The 20,972-nt window shown below is 42.3% G+C and overlaps 1 protein-coding gene across 1 annotated transcript in view; it reads right to left on the bottom strand.

Annotated features, from left to right (window-relative positions):
- AFF3 (AF4/FMR2 family member 3) overlaps positions 1 to 5,670 on the bottom strand; it is a 533,714-nt gene extending 528,044 nt beyond the window's left edge. Inside the window, 2 exon segments of the mRNA XM_045445721.1 lie at positions 5,306 to 5,422; positions 5,572 to 5,670. Of these exon segments, the coding sequence (XP_045301677.1) occupies positions 5,306 to 5,358 (53 nt within the window). The 5' untranslated portion in view covers positions 5,359 to 5,422; positions 5,572 to 5,670.
- Positions 5,671 to 20,972: the final 15,302 nt, after the last annotated feature.

Raw genomic sequence — 20,972 nt, 5'->3', positions numbered from 1 at the left:
CCTGCACCCAGGCAACCAGCCCCCTTCGAGGCTGCAGCCCACGGGCCCTAGCCCTGAAAGCCACTTCGGGAAATATTTTCATCCCCTCACGTGCTGAGACCTTTCCCCAGCTGTGGGTATGCTCTGGGCTCTCAACTAAAGACAAGCACTGCTGCCAACCATACAGCCGCTTAGGGCCATGGACAATGAGCACAACCAACTGGCCTGCTCTCTACCCATCACCCTGCAGACAGAATGTGGAGGGTCCCTGTGTGCACCTCTCCTTCTGCCTTTTGTGTTCTGGTGAACTGCTTTGACACTAAGAGCCAACAACAGGGATAGCGGTAGGCCTTAAAATGTTTGCTTTTCCAGGAAGGTAAGAAAGGGTCAAGGTACCTGAGGGTCAAGATCAAGAATCTGGAGCAGTTTTCTGACACTATACAGGGCCTGGGAAGCCTAACTAAAGGAGGCATAGATGAAGCCATGGCTTGGGCATGTCCGCTGGCAGTTGATTTGAAGAGAACCAAATATGTCAGTAGGTTTGACTGGGAAGCATCCCTATGTTGTTAGGGGCTCTGCTTCACTCCCCTCCCCCACTGGAACATGGGGGTGCAAGAGGTTTTCAACCCATGGGCAGATGGAAAAAAAAATTTTTAATAGAATGGAAATAAAATAGAAAATATCAAAGTGCATCACACATAGTAAGGATAAGGGTTATTTTGTGACAATTATTTATTTCAGTTATGTGTATGTGTATGCACAAAGAAAGGGTTGCAATGTTAAATGTGTTTATTACTGTGAGTCATCATGGTGTAAAACGTTTGAAAGCCACTGTTCTATAGTACCTATCATATAGTAATGTCTAATACTCTGTGAATGCTTACTGAACAAATTGATGAGTATGAAACAATCCATTTATCACAACTTCAAAGGTTCCAATCTGAAAGAATATAAAGTATAATGCCTATTTGAATAAAAGTAAATGGATTCTGGCCTATGTGAACCTATGGTGGGGTGGGGAGGGATACGGCGAGGGGAATAGTAGAGAGAAATCTGAGTATTTCTATTATATTTTGACAGACTTTCTCCCCAATAACTAAAATGTTTTATAAAGGAAGATTAAATACAATTTTTTTACTAAGTTCATTTGGAACACTTTCCCATTCACTGAAACTACCTCATAATTACAAAAGTTTGGCATCTTTAAAATACTTGGTATAGGTAATTCCACCATGATTCATAAAAGGATCTTTCAGAGACACCATGAAAGCCTTTGTTCAAGTTCTTTCTTTGCTCAAGATGCCTCTATGTCCTCTCAATACCCCCACCCCCACCATCTGTAAAAATCCCATTCATCTTCCAAGGCTTAGTTCAAAGGCCACCTTTTCCATGGAAGCCTTTTTTTTTTTTTTTTAACTCAATCTTTCCTCTTTCCCTCCTCTACCACCCACCCCAGTCCCAAATATGGTCTTTCTCTCTTCTGAATCGCCAGTGCTGAAAACCTCCTTTTCCTTTATATACTCGTATCATTCCCCTATTAGATAATCACATGTACAACCCAGTTTACTCATCTTTGTATCCCTTACAGCAGTGAAAGTAATGGTTAACCTAGTAAAAAGGATGGTCATTATTTTAAAGGCCCTGAGGAATGGCTTACATGTCCAGTGACTGATCAAAAGCTGGCGGAGAACAGGAAGGAGCAGACAGGAAGAGGGGAAGAGAGTGGGAGGTTGGAAAGAGGTGCTATTCCTCAGAATTTCTGCCCCTACAAACTTCCTGAATCCCCAACTCTTCAGGGGTCCAATTCTACCCAGTGAAGTTATGGAGCCACTGCAGAATGAGTGCCTTCACCTTGTTCCAAGCTCTCTCTTGGTTAGATTCTGCTTCAAACCAGACACGGGAAGTGAAATTAGAAGTAGAAATTAGGGCTACCCTTTTCAACTTTAAGTAAGGCTGAAAGGAAAAGTTGAAACAGCTATATGGATAATTTAGACTCTAAAGGCCTCTTTGAAAAATAATTATGGGTGTTTTGACAGTATGGGGAGTGGGTGCAAAGAGGCCGAGGAGATGGTTCTTGAATATTGAACAGAGATTGTCTATATTGATTTTTTTCAACAATACTGAACATTTTTCTTTATACTGTGTATATAGGCATTTGGGGACAATTTCTGCCACGACTAGAGAGGTTCAAAGCTACAGTCACAACTAACAAACTGCAATCTGTTTTATTGGTAAACAACGTCTACCAGTTAGAAAGAATTGTTAGGGATTAAAATACCATTCTCCTTTGCCATTAACCTGTAGTTTCCCCCAGCTTCTCCAAAGAAAACAGGTGTTTTTCTAAGATGAATTAAAAAAAGAAGTTTTCAGTGGTATTCATTTTAAACTTATATTTATAGGTTAATTCACATAGGGCAGGCATAATTTCCCAAATCATGGTATTCTGTTTTTAGATTTTTAATTTTAGATCAATATCTTTTAGGGCTCTGACCTTCTCTTTCTTTGATATTTTGACAGAACCTTAACTTCCAGTCCATCAAGGTTTTGTTTTGTAATTAACTTCAGAGCCGCCCTCATGAACTGGGAGACATCTGCAGCTCTGTAGAAAATACACTGGATTTAAGGTCAGAAAACTGAGTTTTGAGAAGTTAATGGTTGGTTCGAATATGGCTGCTCCACTTCTAGATGTGTGACCTTGGGCAGGTTACCCCTGATCTTTCTCATCCTCAATTTCCCAACCTGTAAAATGGGAATAGTAACAGTATATGCTGTTACTAAGGTGGCCGTGAGGGCTAAATGAGCTAAAACATGTAATGTACTTAGAGCCTGGTAAATGGTAAGCATTCAGTCAATGTTAACTTAAAATTTCTACTGTCATTTGCTTTATGGTCTCAGTGGAGTCATTTTACCATTCAACGCCTCCATTTCCTTGTCTATTAAATGGGACTCCTACCACTTACCACCTCCAGGATTGTTATGAGATTCAAATAAGAAAACAATGGATACGAAAACATTTAACACACAGAAAGTACTCGATGTTAGTTATTTTGGATTACTTATAAGCTTAAGAATAAACCATTAGCTTAAAAACTTATAAACTTAAAAATAAACCATAACACTGAGTTAGAAAATACCATGCAAAAATTCATCCATGACTGAGAAAGGTCTGTGTTAGAAATGCATACTCAAGTAGTTTGATTGATCTTTAACATATCATAAATATGTTAGCCTTTATCAAATGTAAACTTTACATTTGCAAACTTGAGACACTCTTTCAGTTAAGCCAAACTGTCCTACTATATTGTAAGCAAGAAAGCCTGCACGTTTTCATGAGCCAAAGATAAACCCGTGCACTGATTAAATTCTGATTGTATGTACAGCAACTTTTAAAAAATGCTTAGTTTTTTCATTTTTAAAAAGAATAAATGTACCCTAGCTAATGTAAATTTCAAGTCAATGCAATAGACATGCAACATGTAACTGTGCTCCAGGTAACCCAGCTGGAAACTAAGGATGCAAAGAGAAATAAAGCTTAGACCCCGTACTGGAAAAGCCCACAGAGTATAGCTGGTAATTTCACAACAGTACTTATGAAAGTCATGAGGGGGCTTCAATTTGAGTCAGCAAGCTGACAAGCACCATAAAAACATGCCAAAACAGTAAGTTCTTCCCTTTGACTGAAAAACTGTCTTTTAAAAGCAAAAGTCATTTAAAGCACAGTTTCTATCTAGAAACCTAATGAATTTGTGCCAGAAACCAACATTTCTAAATGTAAACCTGTAAAATAATAGGTATCTGTAAATGAAAGGCTGAAATAACCCCAGGAGCAACAAGACAGTAATTAGCAACTTTTATAGAGTAATAACGTGTTTCATATTCTTTCTGCACTGGCTCTTTGAAGTTTCCAGTGTAATATATAAAAGTTTTATTACAATAGGGCCCATCCTTGTGTATTTTATAAGCAGCAGCATTATGCAGAGCTACTCATCCTCCACCGGATCTTTTGTAAGAAACTGCTCGATAATGCACTTGCTTTGTGTCCAGTTTAGTTTGTTACACCTGGCTTCAGAAAGATAAAAGTCACCAGAAGCCCGAATCACTGAAATAATCCACATATCATCTATACAATCTATAAATCTTAAAGCAGCTTAGCTTTAAAATTGTACATTGCATATTCATGTGCACACCACTTGCAGTTTTAGACACATGTGAACTCTTTACTGAATTAAAGCAAAAAAAAAAAAAAAAAATTACCAGAGGCAGAACAGAGTGCAGTTAATATGCTTGTTCCAGCAGCTGTTCATTCCCGTAAATATTAAACATAACACAAGTTCCTCCAGGAATATGCGGGCAGTAATTTTACCACCTGAATAGGGCTGGGTGAAAACATTTAGGAGCCAGGGGGGTGGGGGGATAAGAGGGATGCTGAAGCAGCCAATGGGATTTTTAAGAAACCCGCAACGAGAATTAAACTGCTTCTAGCGGCGATTTACCTACAGCAGCTCTTCAACGTGAGAACACGGAGCAACAGATCCCGGAGTGCTCCCCCGGCCGCCCGCTCCCCAGGCTACGAGCTGTGAGCGTGGAATAAAGGGACACGCGGGGCGCCGGGGTGGGGAGGAGGAGGAGGAGGAGGAGGAGGAGGAGGAGGAGGAGGAGGAGGAGGAGTACAACTGTAGTGAGGTGTGAAGAAAGGGCCCAAAGGGATTGTGAACCTCGAGGAATCGAGTCCCCCCGGGCCAAGGCCTCTGGAATTCCCGCACTCGCCCCCTGCCCCCGGTCTTCACTTTCCATCTCGGGTGGGAGTGGGTAGAAGACAGAAAAGATGTAGCCTCCCAGACCCGGCGCCTCCAGGCAGGAGGCTGGAGCATCCTCTAAGGGCACTTCGCAGCAGCACCAACTCCAGGGGGTCGGTGGTGTGAACCAGAGGCTCTCGGAGATGAGGGAGGGAGCAGATTAAGAGAAGGGAGGTGAGAGGGGCTAGGGGCCGAGGGGTGGATCCCCAGGCACTAGTGACACGTTCTAGAAATCGGGTCCTTTTCTCTCCATGGCTGCGCTCTGCCCCTGGCTCCCCAGATCACCAGCCCTTGGGCTGGGGCGGGCAGCACCGGGGGAGAGGACAGGAAAGGGGGGCAAGAAGACGGGAAGGCGGCCGTGCATCCATCCCGGGGAGGCAGGAAGGAGCCGGCAGGGCGGGCGCCCCTGACCCACCCCACCCCCACGGCGGCCGGCCGCCCGGAGCCCCCGGCCCAGGTAAGGGCGCGCGGGCCGCCGCGGCCGCCCCTCGCCACTCCCGCCTGCCCAGGCGGCGGGCACCGGGACTCACCACAGCGACTCGAGGTCCCATTCCTGGAGCAGGGCTAAGTCGAAGCTGTCCATGGTGGGAGGTGTCAGCGCCGCCGCCGTCGCCGCCGCCGCCGCCGAGGCTCGGGCCGCCCGCGCGCTGCAACGAAAGGCGCCGCTCAAGGTGCATCCCGGCCGAGCCGGAGCGGCCGCCGCCCGCCCGCTGCCCGCCCCCGGGTCGGGCTTCCCGGCGCCCCCCGCCCCCGACTCCCGGTCCGCCGGGCGGGCGGCAGCGGCCGGCGCACTCACCCGCTCTCCGGCTCGCGCGCAGGCACACTCAGGAGAGAGCGGCGAGCTCGCCGCCGCCGCCGCCGCCGCCTCGCCCCCCTCCCTCCCCGCGCCCGCCCCTCCTCCCCTCCCTCGCGGCGGCCCGGCCCGCTGCAGCCGCCGCCGCCGCGGAGCTCTGCGCCCGCCCGCCCGCCTCTTTCTCCTCGGGGAGGCGCGTGTGCGCGGGCGAGGCCGAGGCGCGCGCGCGCCGTGAGCCCCGCGCCGCGCCCGCCCCGCGCGCCCCTGCGCTCCCCGCGCCGCTCACCGGGGTCCCGCGGCGCTCGCAGGCCGCGCCGCCCCCTCGCCCTGCGACCCCGAGGCCCGTCTGACCCGCCGCCGCCCGGGGCCGCCCGGGGCGGTCCTGAGAGCCGGGGAGAAGGGAAAGGCGGCGGTGCCGAGCGCAGCGGGATGCTGAGCCGGGCCCGGCCTGCCGCATCTTCTGCCTCTCGCCCTTGCCTGGCCCCACCCGGCCCTGCCCGGGCAGCACGCACTTCTCTGGGGGCCCAGAATTCCCCGGACCCTGCCAGGCGCTCCCGCGGGCGGAGTGCAGGCTGCAGAACTGGAGGGCGTGCTGGGAAATTCCCTGGCCGCCCCAGGCACCGGGAGAGTTAACTGAGCTGCCTGCAGCCGCGCTGTAAACAAATCGTTTAAAATATCTGGAGTCAGTAAGTTAAGTGAAAGGGAGGAAACCTCTTCTGACAGGACCTGCAGTTTGGCCTACAGCGGGGGTCCCAGCATCCTCCAGCTGGCCGTCCCTGGAAACTAACCTTCTTTCTTTTTATTTCTTACTGGGAGAGGGGACAGGCCTCTGGGTGTAGACTGTTAACTTCTCGCCCCATCTCCTGTCTGGAGAGTGGCATATTGTCAGCTGGAAGGATGACAGAGTATCCTTGTGGCTGCTAAAAATCAGGTCCTTTTTATTATGACTTCCTTGATTGTAAAGAACAGTCCTCCCCCCTTCCCTTACTTTTACAAACGTGCTGAGAAGCCCGTGCCTAGATCAGGACCATGGCCCTGTTTTTCCACCACAGCTGGCCGAAACCAGAACCCTCCCTCAGTTGCCTGACTTTCCTGTCCTCTTGGCCACAGCTCTGGGAGCCTCACTGAGGATTCCAGAGAATTCCTGGAGAGAACGGTACAGAGCAGTGTGGTTATACTCCATCACTTGCACCAAACCCCCAATTCCCTGTGGTTCCGGAGGCCTTTCTCATACTCTCCCCTTTGTTCATTCTCAACAAGAAGGACCACTCACTGGAGCCACCAGAAATCTAGACCCTTGGAGAGAAGTCACAGGATCCCTCCATCAGTCCTCCTCACCTCCCTGACCTCTGAATGAGGATTAACCAACTAAGTCTGGACAACATGTGGAAGAAGAAAAGACCAATAAGAATTCTTACCTATCTGGGTTGGATTACAAAATGTTCAGCCCCCTTGTCTTCCCCCAGCTCTGAAGTAGTCCTTCCTTTATTAGCATCCACAACTAATGTGCAAAATGCAAAACAATTAAGATAGAGTATCAACATAGTTTGAGAAAATGGAATTTTTATTTTACAAGCCGACAACTCTCAGCCCCTAAAATCCTCCCTCATTAGTTGAAGGTAGTAACATGGCTACAAAAGAACAAAGAGAATGTGAATAGGGGAGAAAGTACAGGTGTGAAGGGCTAACTTCCCAAATCCCAATCTACAGTGCATTTGAAGAGAAGAAAAAAAAAATCTGTCTTCCTAATATCTCCTTAGCATAAGCCTTGTTGGAAATGTTTGCTCTGGCAAAAGTGAGATGCCTGAGACATCCAGACAGCATTCCCAGGAACAAAGGAAGGGGGTGGAGGGTGGAGGAGAGTGAGAAGAACAGCCCCTCTCTGGAAGAACTGCAAGTTCCCCTGCCTGAACAAGAAATGCATCCTGTCCCTGTGCTCAGGGCTGCAGCCTGGAAGCTTCTCCAGAAAGGAGACCTCCCACCCCTCACAGAGATCTGGCTTTCCTTCTCTTCCCACCACATCTGTTTATACAAAGAGGGGCTGCTGGAGAACAAACAGAACCATGTTTACTGGGAGTCCCATCCTGGGCTTGAAGCTTAAGATACAGATTGGCCCCCACCACCACAGAGACTGATGATAAATAGATGGTCCCAGAAAAGGAAAGAGAGAAAGCGCTGGGGGGTATAGAGCTGGTGGAGTGGTTTACTCAAAAAAGGCCTCTCCTCAAAAGTCACATAGTAATGGGTAGATTTATATTTGCATTTAAACACAGTGCCTCGTGTTAATACATGAATGTACTTTGAGCCCAAAGCAATTTCAGTGTGGGTATTTATCTTTCTTCAGGAATAGCCCTTATTTTCTGTTTGGGGCCTGTAACATAGAGGAAGTTATGTTAATACATTTATTTCCAGTGTATGTTTTTGTGTATAGCATCCAGTTGGAGAATATGGTCTTTTTTTTTTTTTTAATGTTTATTATTTTTCAGAGAGAGAGAGCACGAGCAGGGGAGGGGCAGAGAGAGAGGGAGACACAGAATCTGAAGCAGGCTCCAGGCTCTGAGCTGTCAGCACAGAGCCCGATACGGAGCTCCAACTCACAAGCAGTGAGATCATGACCTGAGACGAAGTCAGACGTCCAACAGACTGAGCCATCCAGGCACCCCGAGAATATGGTCTTTTGAAGAAACCCAAATCATACCTGTAGGTAGCATTTTTACTAAGTTGTCATAGAAATAAATTAATAGCACTTGCAAGTAAGATGTAGAGCAGTTAATGAGAACCTTTATGGGGTGACCTTTTTATTATTTTTATTTACCTGGTGGATTAAGATGTTCCCATTATCTTCTAGACTCTAGATACACATACCAAAACAAGTGCTCAATCTAGCTGTCAAAACTTTAAATCCTTAATAAGAAGCAAAAAAAGTTTGGACTTCCTGGGATTAGAATGCCAGAACTAAAAGGGAGGTTTTGGGGGTTTTGTTTTGTTTTGCAAAGGAGTAAGAGACTCCCTAAATTAAAAATAAGAACTGGTGTTTCCTATAAAGCAGATGTAGCTTCCATGCATACTAAAGACCTTCAGACTTGAGGGACTCCCTCCCCCCTTCCCTGGATAGATGCAGATAACACTACAGAGAGCTGAATGAAACCACCCAGCTCTGAAGAGCCGCTGGGGGAGTTAGCTAAGGGAGGAGCTATTGGCTCCCTGAGTCAGGGTTGGCTTTTTTGTAAGCTAGATCTATGAAGAGAAAGGGCTGAGAAATGAACCCTGATCAGTCTTGGGGCAGGCCTACGAGTGCACCCAGCAAGGACCCCACTCACATTCCACCAACCTAGAACTGAAAGCCTCCAAAATGGACCCAGAAGCAAATCTGTGGCGTCTAACAAAGATCTCTCTTTGGGTACAAATTGAGAGAAGAGAAACTTTGCATGGCTATGTTAATTCATGTCTGATTCTGAAGATGTGGCTACGACTCAGAAGGTCACGATTGTGAGTGACCAGGTGGAAATTTTCCTTGTATAATCCCCACCCTTCCCCCAGAAAAATATGCCTGGCTAAAAGCCAGCCGTGCAGGTGTTCCTGTTGGAAGGTCAGGGGAGCCCCCAACCCACCTCCTGCAGCATTGCTTGTCACTGTCACTGCACCTTCTCTCCAGTTCCAGCTAGGCTGCAGACGCATCACAGTCTGCTTCTCCTTCCAGAGGCTTCTTGAGTGTTTGTAACTGTATCTAGGGATCGCAGGATAAGCCCCCTAGGCTTTCTGCTTGCAAATTACATGCTAATATGTTGAGCCCCAGGACAGCTTGGGTTTTAATCCACTAGGAGTTCTAGTGCCTTTCCCTCTGTACTGGTATCTCAGAGTGGTTCTAACCTAGGATCTGAGGTGCCTTTCTTTTTCTATTTTTCTCATCGTTCACCAGGTCCTGAGCAGATGGTGTGGCTGTGCTGGCTGTCATCACTCCTCCTATGTTTCCATGGAAACATGGGGCATAGGGACCATCTCTGCCTTGGGCTCTCTGACAGTATCCTCTGGCAGAGAACTTCAGCACTCTGACCCCTCCCCCTTGCCTGCTCACACCCTGGAGAGTTTGAGAAGGACTTGTGGCCCTAGTAGCCAGGGTTATTTCAGAGATTATCTAAAGACATGCTTCCCACAAGTGGTTGTGAACTGGCTGCAAAATGGAGGGGGAGGGGAAGGGGTGCCAATACCCTAGTTGCATGGCACTTGTGTTGCAATGGTGGCAATATTTGGATTATCTGTCCCCTCAGCCGGATTCTATAATGACTGATTATTGCCCACATGTCAAAAGAGAAGCTCCTAAGTTTGCATCTGTTCATCAAGCAAGAGATACTTAATGAGTATAAGTATGTTACTAACATTTTACCTCCTCCAAGTGCATTCCATATATATATATATGTATATATATATATATATTTTTTTTTTTTTTTACAAAACCAGTTTTCCCTAAGGAATGTACGTACCTTCCTCAAACTTTCCAACATCCTCCTGCCTACATAATTCACTTATACAGCCACTGAGACATTAATTAGATTCAGAAGCCCATGGAAACAGCGGAGTTGGGCAGGGTCAGAGGCCAGGCAGGGCAGAGAAAAGAGCGGGGAAAATGACCCCTTGGGAGAGAGGTAAGGAAGCAGAGGGAAATTTTTCATGCCACTCAAGTACCAAACAAGACAAAGATAATTTCAAAATGTGGTCAACTACCATAACATTGTTTAGAGAATTAAAGTATTGTCCAATTAAAGAGGTCTTTAAGAAAAAGCTGATTTGGTGTAAGAATTCCATGCAAACGTCTTTAGTGTTAGTTGCTTTTTATATAGCTGATACAAAAGACTAGTTAGTGTGTGAAGCTGACCACATTTTAAAAAAGAAAAGAAACAAAGCAGGCATATCTACTGAAAATTAAAATACTGGCAGAAAAGGCATAGGATAGTCATAAAAGTAGATCAGAAAAGTATTTCTTATCACAGATCATGTATTTTGTGCCATCCTGGCCTACTTGGGGGATAATCCCATTATTTGTGTTAGGAGAATCCCTTGGTGCTGGTAACAAGGACCAACCATCCTGACTTAAAATTAATATCCCCACTGGCTCTTTGTTGTGCTTCTGCAAGGTGTGCAATGGCCATCGTGCAAGATTCAAAGACTCTTAATCTGTTGAGAAGAGGAGATGACTAATCATAATGATAGCAAACATTTCTATATTATAATATTTCTATATTATAACTGAGTACTGTTCTAAGTGGCAACTCCATTTATTCCTCCTAAAACCACATGAGGTGTGTTACCATTGCTTTTATTTTACAGGGGAGTAAACTTAAGAAGCAGATAAGCATCACAAACCAGAGCATAAAAGAGAGGGGATTAGATTTAAGCAGGCACAACACTATACCACCTCCCATAACTTCTGCCTTAATTGTCTATAGCATTGAAGTATTCCCATGCCTGTAGGTGCTTAAATAATAAATGTAATACAAATCTACTCAGAAGGTGAGAGCCCTCTACCTCTCCCCATGCAATCTTCCTTCCCCTAGTTTTTGACCTCTGAGTTCTGCCCTACCACACCTGGAGTAAGACACGCATCCTCTCAAGTCTCAGTGCCCTCCTTTGCCACATGAGAGGCTGAGTTGGACATTTTTTGTCTTTGTCAATTTTTGTCTCTGACAGCTCTAAAATGTTAGAATTCTGTTTTCAGTGGTTCCTCCTGAGCACTGTCAGACAGGAATCCCTGGAGTACATCAGGAAAGCCATAAATCTTTTTTGTTTAAAGGTAGGACCTCCTCCTTGGCTTAAACAAATCTCAAGGTGTTGGTCTGTTCCAAACAGGAGTGCTTGCTGTTCTGTTAACAGACAGCAAGACCAGCACGTCCAAGAGGAAGAGACTTGGTTTAGGTCTGGGGGGAAATGTGAGAAAGAACTCATAACATGACTTTAGGTGCCAGACTCTTTTCTCTATAGCACCAGAAAGTATTCAAGCATGGGGCTGATTGTCCCCATGAAGACCCTGGAGGACACTGAGGTTGCAAATGGACCAACTATGGCTCACAGCCTGAAGACAGAAAAATTTCAAAATTATGTGTTGATGGGTTAAATATTGACATGCGCAAAGGGCAGCAGTATAAGATCTTCACAAGGTCTTTCAGGTAGTGGCATCTCCAGTAGCTCAAAAGTCTAGCAAAGGTCCTCCATCCAGAGAAAATGAAATAGAGAGCAGAGTCTACCTCATCAGGATACAGACAATGGTTGCCTCTCCAGTATGTATCCTCCTCTTATTTACTAACAAAACCTAAGTTTGGTTTGGGGAAGTACTAAGCCCAACTGAAAGAACTATATTTTCTTGGCTCTACTACAGCAAGAACTAAGCATATAACAGTTTGGGCCAATGAGACATAAGTTCAAGTTCACTGGAATTTCTTAGAAAGTTTTACTTTCCTGAAATAGGCACCATTTCTTCCTCTAGGTCACTTGCTTCTTGTCTAGAATGTACTTGAAGGCCTGAGGCGGAGCAGCCATCCTGAACATAAAGGGCAACAACCACAGACTAGAGTTGGCAGATCTGAAGTTAAAAGGAGGTTACAGGGGCGCCTGGGTGGCGCAGTCGGTTAAGCGTCCGACTTCAGCCAGGTCACGATCTCGCGGTCCGTGAGTTCGAGCCCCGCGTCGGGCTCTGGGCTGATGGCTCAGAGCCTGGAGCCTGTTTCCGATTCTGTGTCTCCCTCTCTCTCTGCCCCTCCCCCGTTCATGCTCTGTCTCTCTCTGTCCCAAAAATAAATAAACGTTGAAAAAAAAAATTAAAAAAAAAAAAAAAAGGAGGTTACACCCTTGATGGTTTCTTCACACAGTTATACCATCTTTGAACCACCTACCCGTCTCTGGACTTTTGGGGACAAAGTAAGACTCTCTGGCTAAGCCACTGTAGTCATTTTATTTTATCATTATAGCTAACTGATGGAGAAGTCATGGTCTCTCCAGTGTGCCCAACAATCTGCCCATAAATTCAGGTCTTCCAGATGCCTCATACTATGTGCCTCAGCAGGGACAGCACTGCAAGAGGATGAACTGCGATTTGGAGAAGGCTACATGTGCCTTCTTAAGTATAATCTTGCCAGAATCTTCTGGGTTCACTCCAAGTGTAAGAAACTATGCTCAATTGTCTGAAGATCGATTAATCTGGCTTCAGCATTTTTTTAATATTCCATATTAATGATTGTTTCTTTATTTTCATGTTATTTATTAACTTAGTTAAGTTACTGTTACATCCTCACAGGGATACTAGAAAATCTCATTTCTGGAAACCAGTGTATGAATAATAATACTCAGCCTTTCTTGTGTCCTTGTCACATACATAAAAATATGCATGCTTCAGACTCAGTCATTGTTTCTACCAATAAACTAATTACCACTGTATGAAGCTGATTTACTTCAGAAGGAGTTTAGCAAAACAACTAATTAAGTACAGTATTTTGAAATATAAACTGCATTACAAGGTTAGAACCCCATAATAAAATTGCAGAAGCTTGAAATTTGGAAGAAACCATAGAGGCTCTCTCTAGCCAACCTTCTACCCCATGCAAGAATTCCTTCCAGATCAGCCCTGGTATGTTCAGCCTACACATGAACATTTCTAATGATAGGTAACTCACTCTCTTGAAAGGCTTCCTATTCCATTTTAAAAGAGCTCAGCTCTGACGGGAGCAACATTCTTCCTTATATTTATGAATCCCAAATTGATTTCCCCATAACTTTCTAGCACATTACTAACTTGCAGTAAGTACTCAATTAGAGCTCAGATTCACTGAATTCCTTCTCTTGGTGCTCCATATGCTGAGACTTGCGGGCTCACATAATTTTTTTGGCACCTTTGCAACAGGGAATTCCCTATCCAGTTGGGAATACTGTACAGAGAAGGAGAGCCAGTCTCTTAAAAGCAGCACGTGGACAGGGGAATGAGAAAAACCCCACCTTCTTCCAACCGATCATCGGTTTCTTGGAAAAAGGGAGCTTCAAAAAGAACTTGAACTGGCCACAAGAAGGAAAATGCCTGTCACAAGACAGGGGGGCAGGAAACTCCTCAAAAGAAAGATACCTCCCTGCTGGGTCTCAAAGAAGAAGTTGCACTTTGGGAGGTAGAAAATGGGAGCCCAAGATCATAGGAGGAAGATGACAGTGAGGACAGGAAGGAGCCCTGATTAAAGCTATGAGTCTAAGGGTCAGGCTCACCCTTAAATAAAGACAGCAGCTCCTTCAAGGGATGGTTCCCACTGCTTTTCCAAAGCTCCAACTCTTCCTGTGATGCTTATTATAATTCTATATACTTAGCACAGACAGTTACATTTTTATGAATGTAGCATTACTTTCTGTCACTCTCTAGACAACAATATGAGGTTTATTGCAACATAAAGGGAGATTCATCCTCTTGGTCCTGAGTGAGCGTCAGCCCAGATCCCCACGCTGTCATCCCTATCATCCTCCTCTAAAGAATACAACCCCAAGTCAAGGATGAAGTCACTGGGGATACTTACCCAAGCCCAGGCCTTGGGCTCAGGCTCCATGGTCACATAAGTCCTTTCAGATATTTACTTACTGAACAAAATTATTGAATACCTAGTACATGCCAATCAGTGGGTTAAGAAATAAGAAAAGAGGGGGAGAAGTCAAAAAAAGTTGCAAAGCCCACAGTCTAGACAATAATGCACATACACCTTCATTAACTTACTCATTCTTGAATTGAACAAATATTTATTGAGCCAGTTACGTGCTCAGAACTATGCTAGGCACTCAGGTTGCCACCCTAAGTGAAACAAACATGGTCTCACTGATTATCTTATAACATTGATTAGTGCTATGATGAGAGAAGTTCAGGTACTCAGGAAGAACTTTCTAGAAAGAATGACTGAGTTGTATTCCAAGTCCTGAATGGGCTTCTCCAGAATAAGGTGGGTGGGAAAGGATGAAAGAGAAGAACAACCTCTGTATGCCATTCTGTGTTACCTGCTATGACAGAGGTGTGTCTTCAAAGCTATCAGAACAAGAGCAGATGAGTGACAACTTCTGCCTGAGACACTCTTAACGGGCTTAATACAGAAAAGAACATGTAGGTTGGATCTAAAAGAAGGAAAGCCAAAGTAGGGTAGGTGGTAGTGATGGAAGAGCATTCCAGGCAGAAGGAAAAGCACACAACTGAGCACAAAGACAAAAAGCATGTCATTTTCCAATGACAGAGAAGATTCTGTGTGGTCAAAGCCTTGCCTTGGGATGGGGAGTTTTGGCAATCAGTGGGTCATGTTCATTTGGGAGCAGAAGCAGAATGAAGGGAGAAGGGAAAAGGGAAAAGGAGGCAAGGACAGGGCAAGAGACTGGAGCCAGGTGGTAAAAAAAAAAACCCAACCTGTTTTGCCGTTGTGAAAACATCTTAAGTGAGCAGGAAACGAACATCAGAGATTCAGTAAAGCAGCAAGTGAACAGCAGCTGCCAAACCCAGGGGGACAACTAAGAGCTGAAAAGAGGAAATGGTTTCTGAGAAACCAGAGAAAGTATTTCACAAAGCACTCAGCCCAGAGGTTTTTCTTTTTTGTTGTTGTAAAATCAAGCAACACTATAAACCCTTTCCCTCAGCACAGGGCTGACCACATCATTTGCAGAGCCCAGAGCAAAATGAAAATGTTGAGCCCCTTGTGCATAAATTAGTAAGAATTTCAAATAATGACAAGCACAGGACCCTTCTAAGTGTGGGGTCCTGTGTGGCTGTCTGCGTCACATTCACGAAGCTGGGGCTGCCAAAGTACTTTTATGCTATGAGGCACCTTTTCACTAATTGGGTAGGTGGATGCTGGCTCCTTGAGGCCTGTTGCAAGACTGGCTGAGCAGCACATCTAGAGCCCAGCACTTGCACTCATTCAGTCTGCACCGTGCTAGTCTCCAGCACTTGAGTTCATTCCAAAATGAAAAGGTTCTTTTTCTTTTTGTCCTGATAGTATTGAAAATATACACAAAAGAAGATAATGCAAGCCATGCACAGCTGTATGTGGCAGGGGAAAACATTAAACTAGAAGTACTTTCATTCTTTCTCTCCCCTTTATAACAGTAAGTCCTCAAAAAAACTTTTGTTTGCTAAGCTAGGTGATGATAGAGATGTAGGAGAAGTAAACAGGGAAGGGGAAAATTTTTCTGCAAAATAAAACAAAAAATAACAGGAGTACAGGAAGAAAAGAATAACTTAGCTAGAAGAGAAAGGGAAAGGAGTAGAAATTTGGGGAAAGAGAAATATCTAAATGGGATTTCAGAAAGTTTTGGAATATGATGTAATCACATTCTCCAGCATCCTAATGAGCCTTAAATAAGAAAAAAACAAAACAAAACAAAAAACAAAAACAAAAACTGCATTGTTCATTGAAATTTGGGAGAGAGAGAGAGAGAGAGAGAGGTGTGAGTGAGTGTGTGTGTGTGTGTGTGTGTGTGTGTGTGTGTGTGTGTGTATGTGTTGGGGGAGGTGGTTTTCATACAGCTAAAGATTAGAATTATCTGGGGGAAAAATTCCAATGGCCTGTCCCATCCCAAGACAGTGTGAAGATTAACTGATGTGAAGTAGTTGGGAGAGTCCCTGACTCAGGGGAAGCTATCACACAACTGGTCAGGATAAGGTGTCTCTTTTGGCTCTAGTCCAGGTCTTTTTCTCTAGCGACCCTCTCATTTCCATTGGTCCATTTGTCTTTCCTTGGGTCAGATCCGCACTTTAACTACTATTGCTTTATAAAAGACTCTGATGGCTGATAGAACCAGTTACTCCCACCTTGTTCTTCTTTAGGATAATCTTCAGGGTGCGTGGTTGGCATAGTTGGAAGAGCATGAGACTCTTGATCTTGGGGTCATGAGTTTGAGCCCCACACTGGGTGTAGAGATTACCTAAATAAATAAAAACTTAAAAAAGATAATCTTCTATTCCTATTCCTTTGTTTTTCAGTAATATTTTGGAATCAGCTTGTCAGGTTACACACAAACACACACACACACATTTACACTCACCCACAGAAAAAAACATGTTAGCATTTTGACAGAAATACTTTTGAATATGTAGATCAGTTTGGGGAGAACTAATATTCCAACAATGTTTCATCTTCTATATCTGAACATGCTATGTCCCTCTGTTTATTTAGATTTCCCTTTACTTACATTAATTTTTCACATCCTTCTGTAGAGATCATGCATATCACTTGTTAGGCTTTTATTTTCTCTAAATGTCTGGTTAAGCTAATTTATTCATTCTAATAATTTTTCTGTAGTTTTATTATTTCCAATGTAGTTTTATTATTTCCAATGTACACAATAATTCAACAATATCATCATGTGAATGATGGCTGTTTTCTTCCCCTCTCTGCAATCCTGACACCTTAACTTATCAGCTAGAACTTTACATACAATGTTGAGTAGAAGAAGTAATGATGGGCACTCTTGTCCTATTCTGGTTTCAAAACTCAGGATTCTTTGTAGACCTTTCATTAGATTAAGGAATTTACTTTCTGCTCCTAATTAGTTAACTTCATAGATACTTTTTGTTTGTTTATTTGTTTATTGAAATCATGAATTGATGCTGCATTTTATTTTTGTAAGTTTATTTATTTATTTTGAGAAAGAGAGAGAGAGAGAGAATGTAGGAGGGGCAGAGAAAGAGGAGTAGAGAGAGAATCCCAAGCAGGTTCTGCATTGTCAGTGCCCACCCCGAAGCAGGGCTTGAACTCATGAACCGTGAGATCATGACCTGAGCAGAAAACAAGAGTTGGATGCTTAATTAATTGAACCACCCAGGCACCCCTAATTGTTCATGTTTTCTAATTACGTTGTTCAAAGCTATTTACCCTTACTGATATTTTGTCTGTTTTCATTTCTAAGAGGTATGTTAACATTTTCCACTATAATTAGGAATTTATGTATTCTTCTAATCCCATTTTGCGCTACATATTTTGAGGTCATGTTATTAGGTACGTAAAAATTTAGAATAGTGATATTATACTGGTAAATGAACCTTGTTAAAAAGATGGCATGTTCCCCTTAATCTCTAATGATGATTTTTGCTTTTAAATCTACTTTGCCTAATATAAATATAACTGCATTTAGTTTCCGTGAGTTAGTGTTTCTATAGAAAAAATATTTTTCCACTCTACCATTTTTAATCTTTCTTTATGTTTTAGATGAATCTCTTGTAAATAGCACGTAGCTGTTTTTTTCTTTTTTTTGTTTTCAGCACAGTTTGACAAAATTTGATTTTTTGGGTTTTTAATACATTTACATTTAATATAATTACATTTGTATTGAAGTTTAAATCTACTATCTGGCAAGAAGCTTTCTAATTGTTTTGATTGTTCTGTTTCTTTTACTTTTTTGTATTACCTTCATTTGAATTATCTGAATACATTTTTATTATTCTTTTTTCTTCTCTATTAGTTTAGAAGTTATGTTTTTCTTTTTTTAGTATTCTTTAATGCTTGCATTTGATAGCAAAATATGCATCTTTGATTTATTAAAGTCTAATATTTGTTTTTATCTTCATCCATGAAAATACAAGTATCTTAGAACACTTTAAGTCTATTTAGCCCTCTCCTAACTTTTGTAACATTGTTGTCATATATTTAGTTTTGTTTTACATACTCCAAAACATTATTATCTTAACACTGAATTTTTATTAGCATTATGCTTGTCCTTCATTCCTTCTTGCACCTAATGATCCACTTAGGATCATTTTCTTGTTTAAAGAATATCCCTTGGTCTTTATTGTGTTTCTACCAGTGATAAATGCTCTCAGTTTATTTTGTCTGAAAATATCTATTCTACCTATATTATAATTATTATTATTATTTTGAGTTTTTCAACTTCGCTGAGGTTTAATTGACAAAAAATTTTAAGATATTTCAAGTGTACAACATGATGACGTGATATACATACACATTGTTAAAGAATTTCCCCCAGTGAGTTAATTAACATATCTATCATCTCACATATTTACCTTTTTGTGTGTGCCTATGAGAATGTCTAAAATCTACTCTCAGCAAATATCAATTATATAACAGTGTTATCAACAATATTTACCATGTTATACATCAAATCATCTGACCTTCTTCCTCTTATAACTGAAAGTTTGTATGCTTTTACCAAACTCCTTCTCTTTCCCCTACTTCCTAAACCCAGGGAACTACTTTTCTATTACCCATTTCTATGGAGTTTTTTGTTTATTTTCTACATATAAGTGACATCAAGCACTATTTGTCTTTATCTTATTTCACTCAGCATATGCCTTTCATGTTTACCTATTTTACTACAAATGACAGAATTTCCTTCTTTTTTTAGTATTTATTTTTGAGAGAGAGAGAGTGAGCAGGGGAGGGGCAGAGTGAGGGAGAGAGAATCCAAGCAGACTCTGTGCTGTCAGTGCAGGGCATGAACTCATAAACTGAGATCATAATCTGAGTTGAAATCAAGAATTGGACACTTAACTGACTGAGCCACCCAGTCAGGTGCCCTGAATTTCCTTCTTTTTTAAGTCTGAATAATATTCCATTGTATGCATATATCACATTTTCTTGATCCATTCATCTTTTGGTAGACATGATTGTTTTCATACCTTGGCTGTTGTGAATAATATGGGAATACAGATATCTCTTTGAGATAATGGTTTCATTTCCTTTGGATATATAGCCAGAAATGGGATTGCTGGATCATATGGTAGTTCTACTTTTAATTTCTGAAGACCTCCATACTGTTTTCCATAATGGATAATACCAGTTTATATTCCCACCAACAGCTTATAGGATCCCTATTCTACCTATCTTTGCGAGCATTTGTTGTCTCTTGTCTTTTTGATAACAGCCATCCTATGGAGTTGTAGGAGTTCTTTCTCTTTTTTGGATATGCTCTTATTGGAAATATGGTTTGCAAATATTTTCCTACCTTTGAAATATTGCCTTTCCGTTTTGATGATAGGTTTCTTTGTTGAGCAAAAGCTTTTTAGTTTGATGTCGTCCCACTTGTTCATTTTTGCTTCTGTTGCTTTTGCTTTTGGTGCCAAATCCAAAAAATCATTGTCAAAAAGTGCACTCTCTATGTTTTATTCTAGGAGTTTTATAGTGTCAGATCTTATGTTCATGTTTTTAATAAATTTTGAGCTGATTTTTGCATATGGTGTAAGATAAGGGTCCAGTTTCATTCTTTTGAAATGGCTATCCAGTTTTCCCAATACCATTTATTAAAGAGACTATCTTTTCCCCATTATATATTCTTGGCTCTTTTGTCAAAAATTAAATGACTACATGCGTGGGTTTATTTCTGGGCTCCCTATTCTACTCTATTGATCTATGTGTCTGTGTTTATGCCAATACCATTGTTTTGATAACTAAAACTTTGTAATATAGTTGAAATAAGCAAGTGTGATGCTTCTAACTTTGTTCTTTCTCAAGATTGCTCTGGCTATTTGGGGTCTTTTGTGGTTACATACAAATTTTAGGACTGTTTTTTCTATGTCTATGAAAAATATCATTGGAATTCTTATAGATATTGTGGTGAATCTACAGAACCCTTTAAATACTATGAGCATTTTAACAGTATTAATTCTGCCAATCCATGAGCACAAAATCTTTCCACTTATTAGTGTCTACTTCAATTTATCTCATCAGTGTTATGTGCTTTTTCAGTGTACAGATTTTTCATCTCTTTGGTTAAATGTATTCACAAGTATTGCAGTCTTTTTCTTTTTTCTTTTTTTTTTTTTTTTACAAAATCTAAGAAGATTAGTTAATGAAGGTTATGGAACACAACAAAATTATTAAAGAAACTCCCAACAAAATTATGATAAACTATATACTGGTGTTCCTAATAATTCTCTAAAGCATACACAGATACTAATTACCAATCATTGACTAACTTGTAATCTTTCCACATTAGCATCATTTATTTTTCATACTTTAGTCACTAAACAAATATTTATTAAGTGCCTACAATGTGATATTTTATTCTTTTGATGCTACTGTAAATAGGATTGCTTTCTTTTTTAAAAATTTTTAAATGTTTTTATTTATTTTTTAGAAAGAGAGAGACAGAGTGCAAGCAGGGAAGGGCAGAGAGAGGGAAACACAGAATCTGAAGCAGGCTCCAGGATCTGAGTTGTCAGCACAGAGCCTGATGTGGGGCTCAAACCCATGAACCATGAGATCATAACCTGAGCTGAAGTTGGACACTTAACCAACTGAGCCACCCAGGCAGTCCAGAATTGTTTTCTTAATCTCTCTATCTGATAGACTATTGTAAGTGTACAGAAACATAACTGATTTTGTATGTTAATTTTGTATCCTGCAACTTTACTAAATTCATTATTAGTTATAACAGTTTTTTGGTGGAGTCTT

The sequence above is a fragment of the Leopardus geoffroyi genome, chromosome A3 (assembly GCF_018350155.1).
Source record: "Leopardus geoffroyi isolate Oge1 chromosome A3, O.geoffroyi_Oge1_pat1.0, whole genome shotgun sequence".
Taxonomy (NCBI): domain Eukaryota; kingdom Metazoa; phylum Chordata; class Mammalia; order Carnivora; family Felidae; genus Leopardus; species Leopardus geoffroyi.
This window is presented reverse-complemented; position numbering and strand designations above follow the sequence as displayed.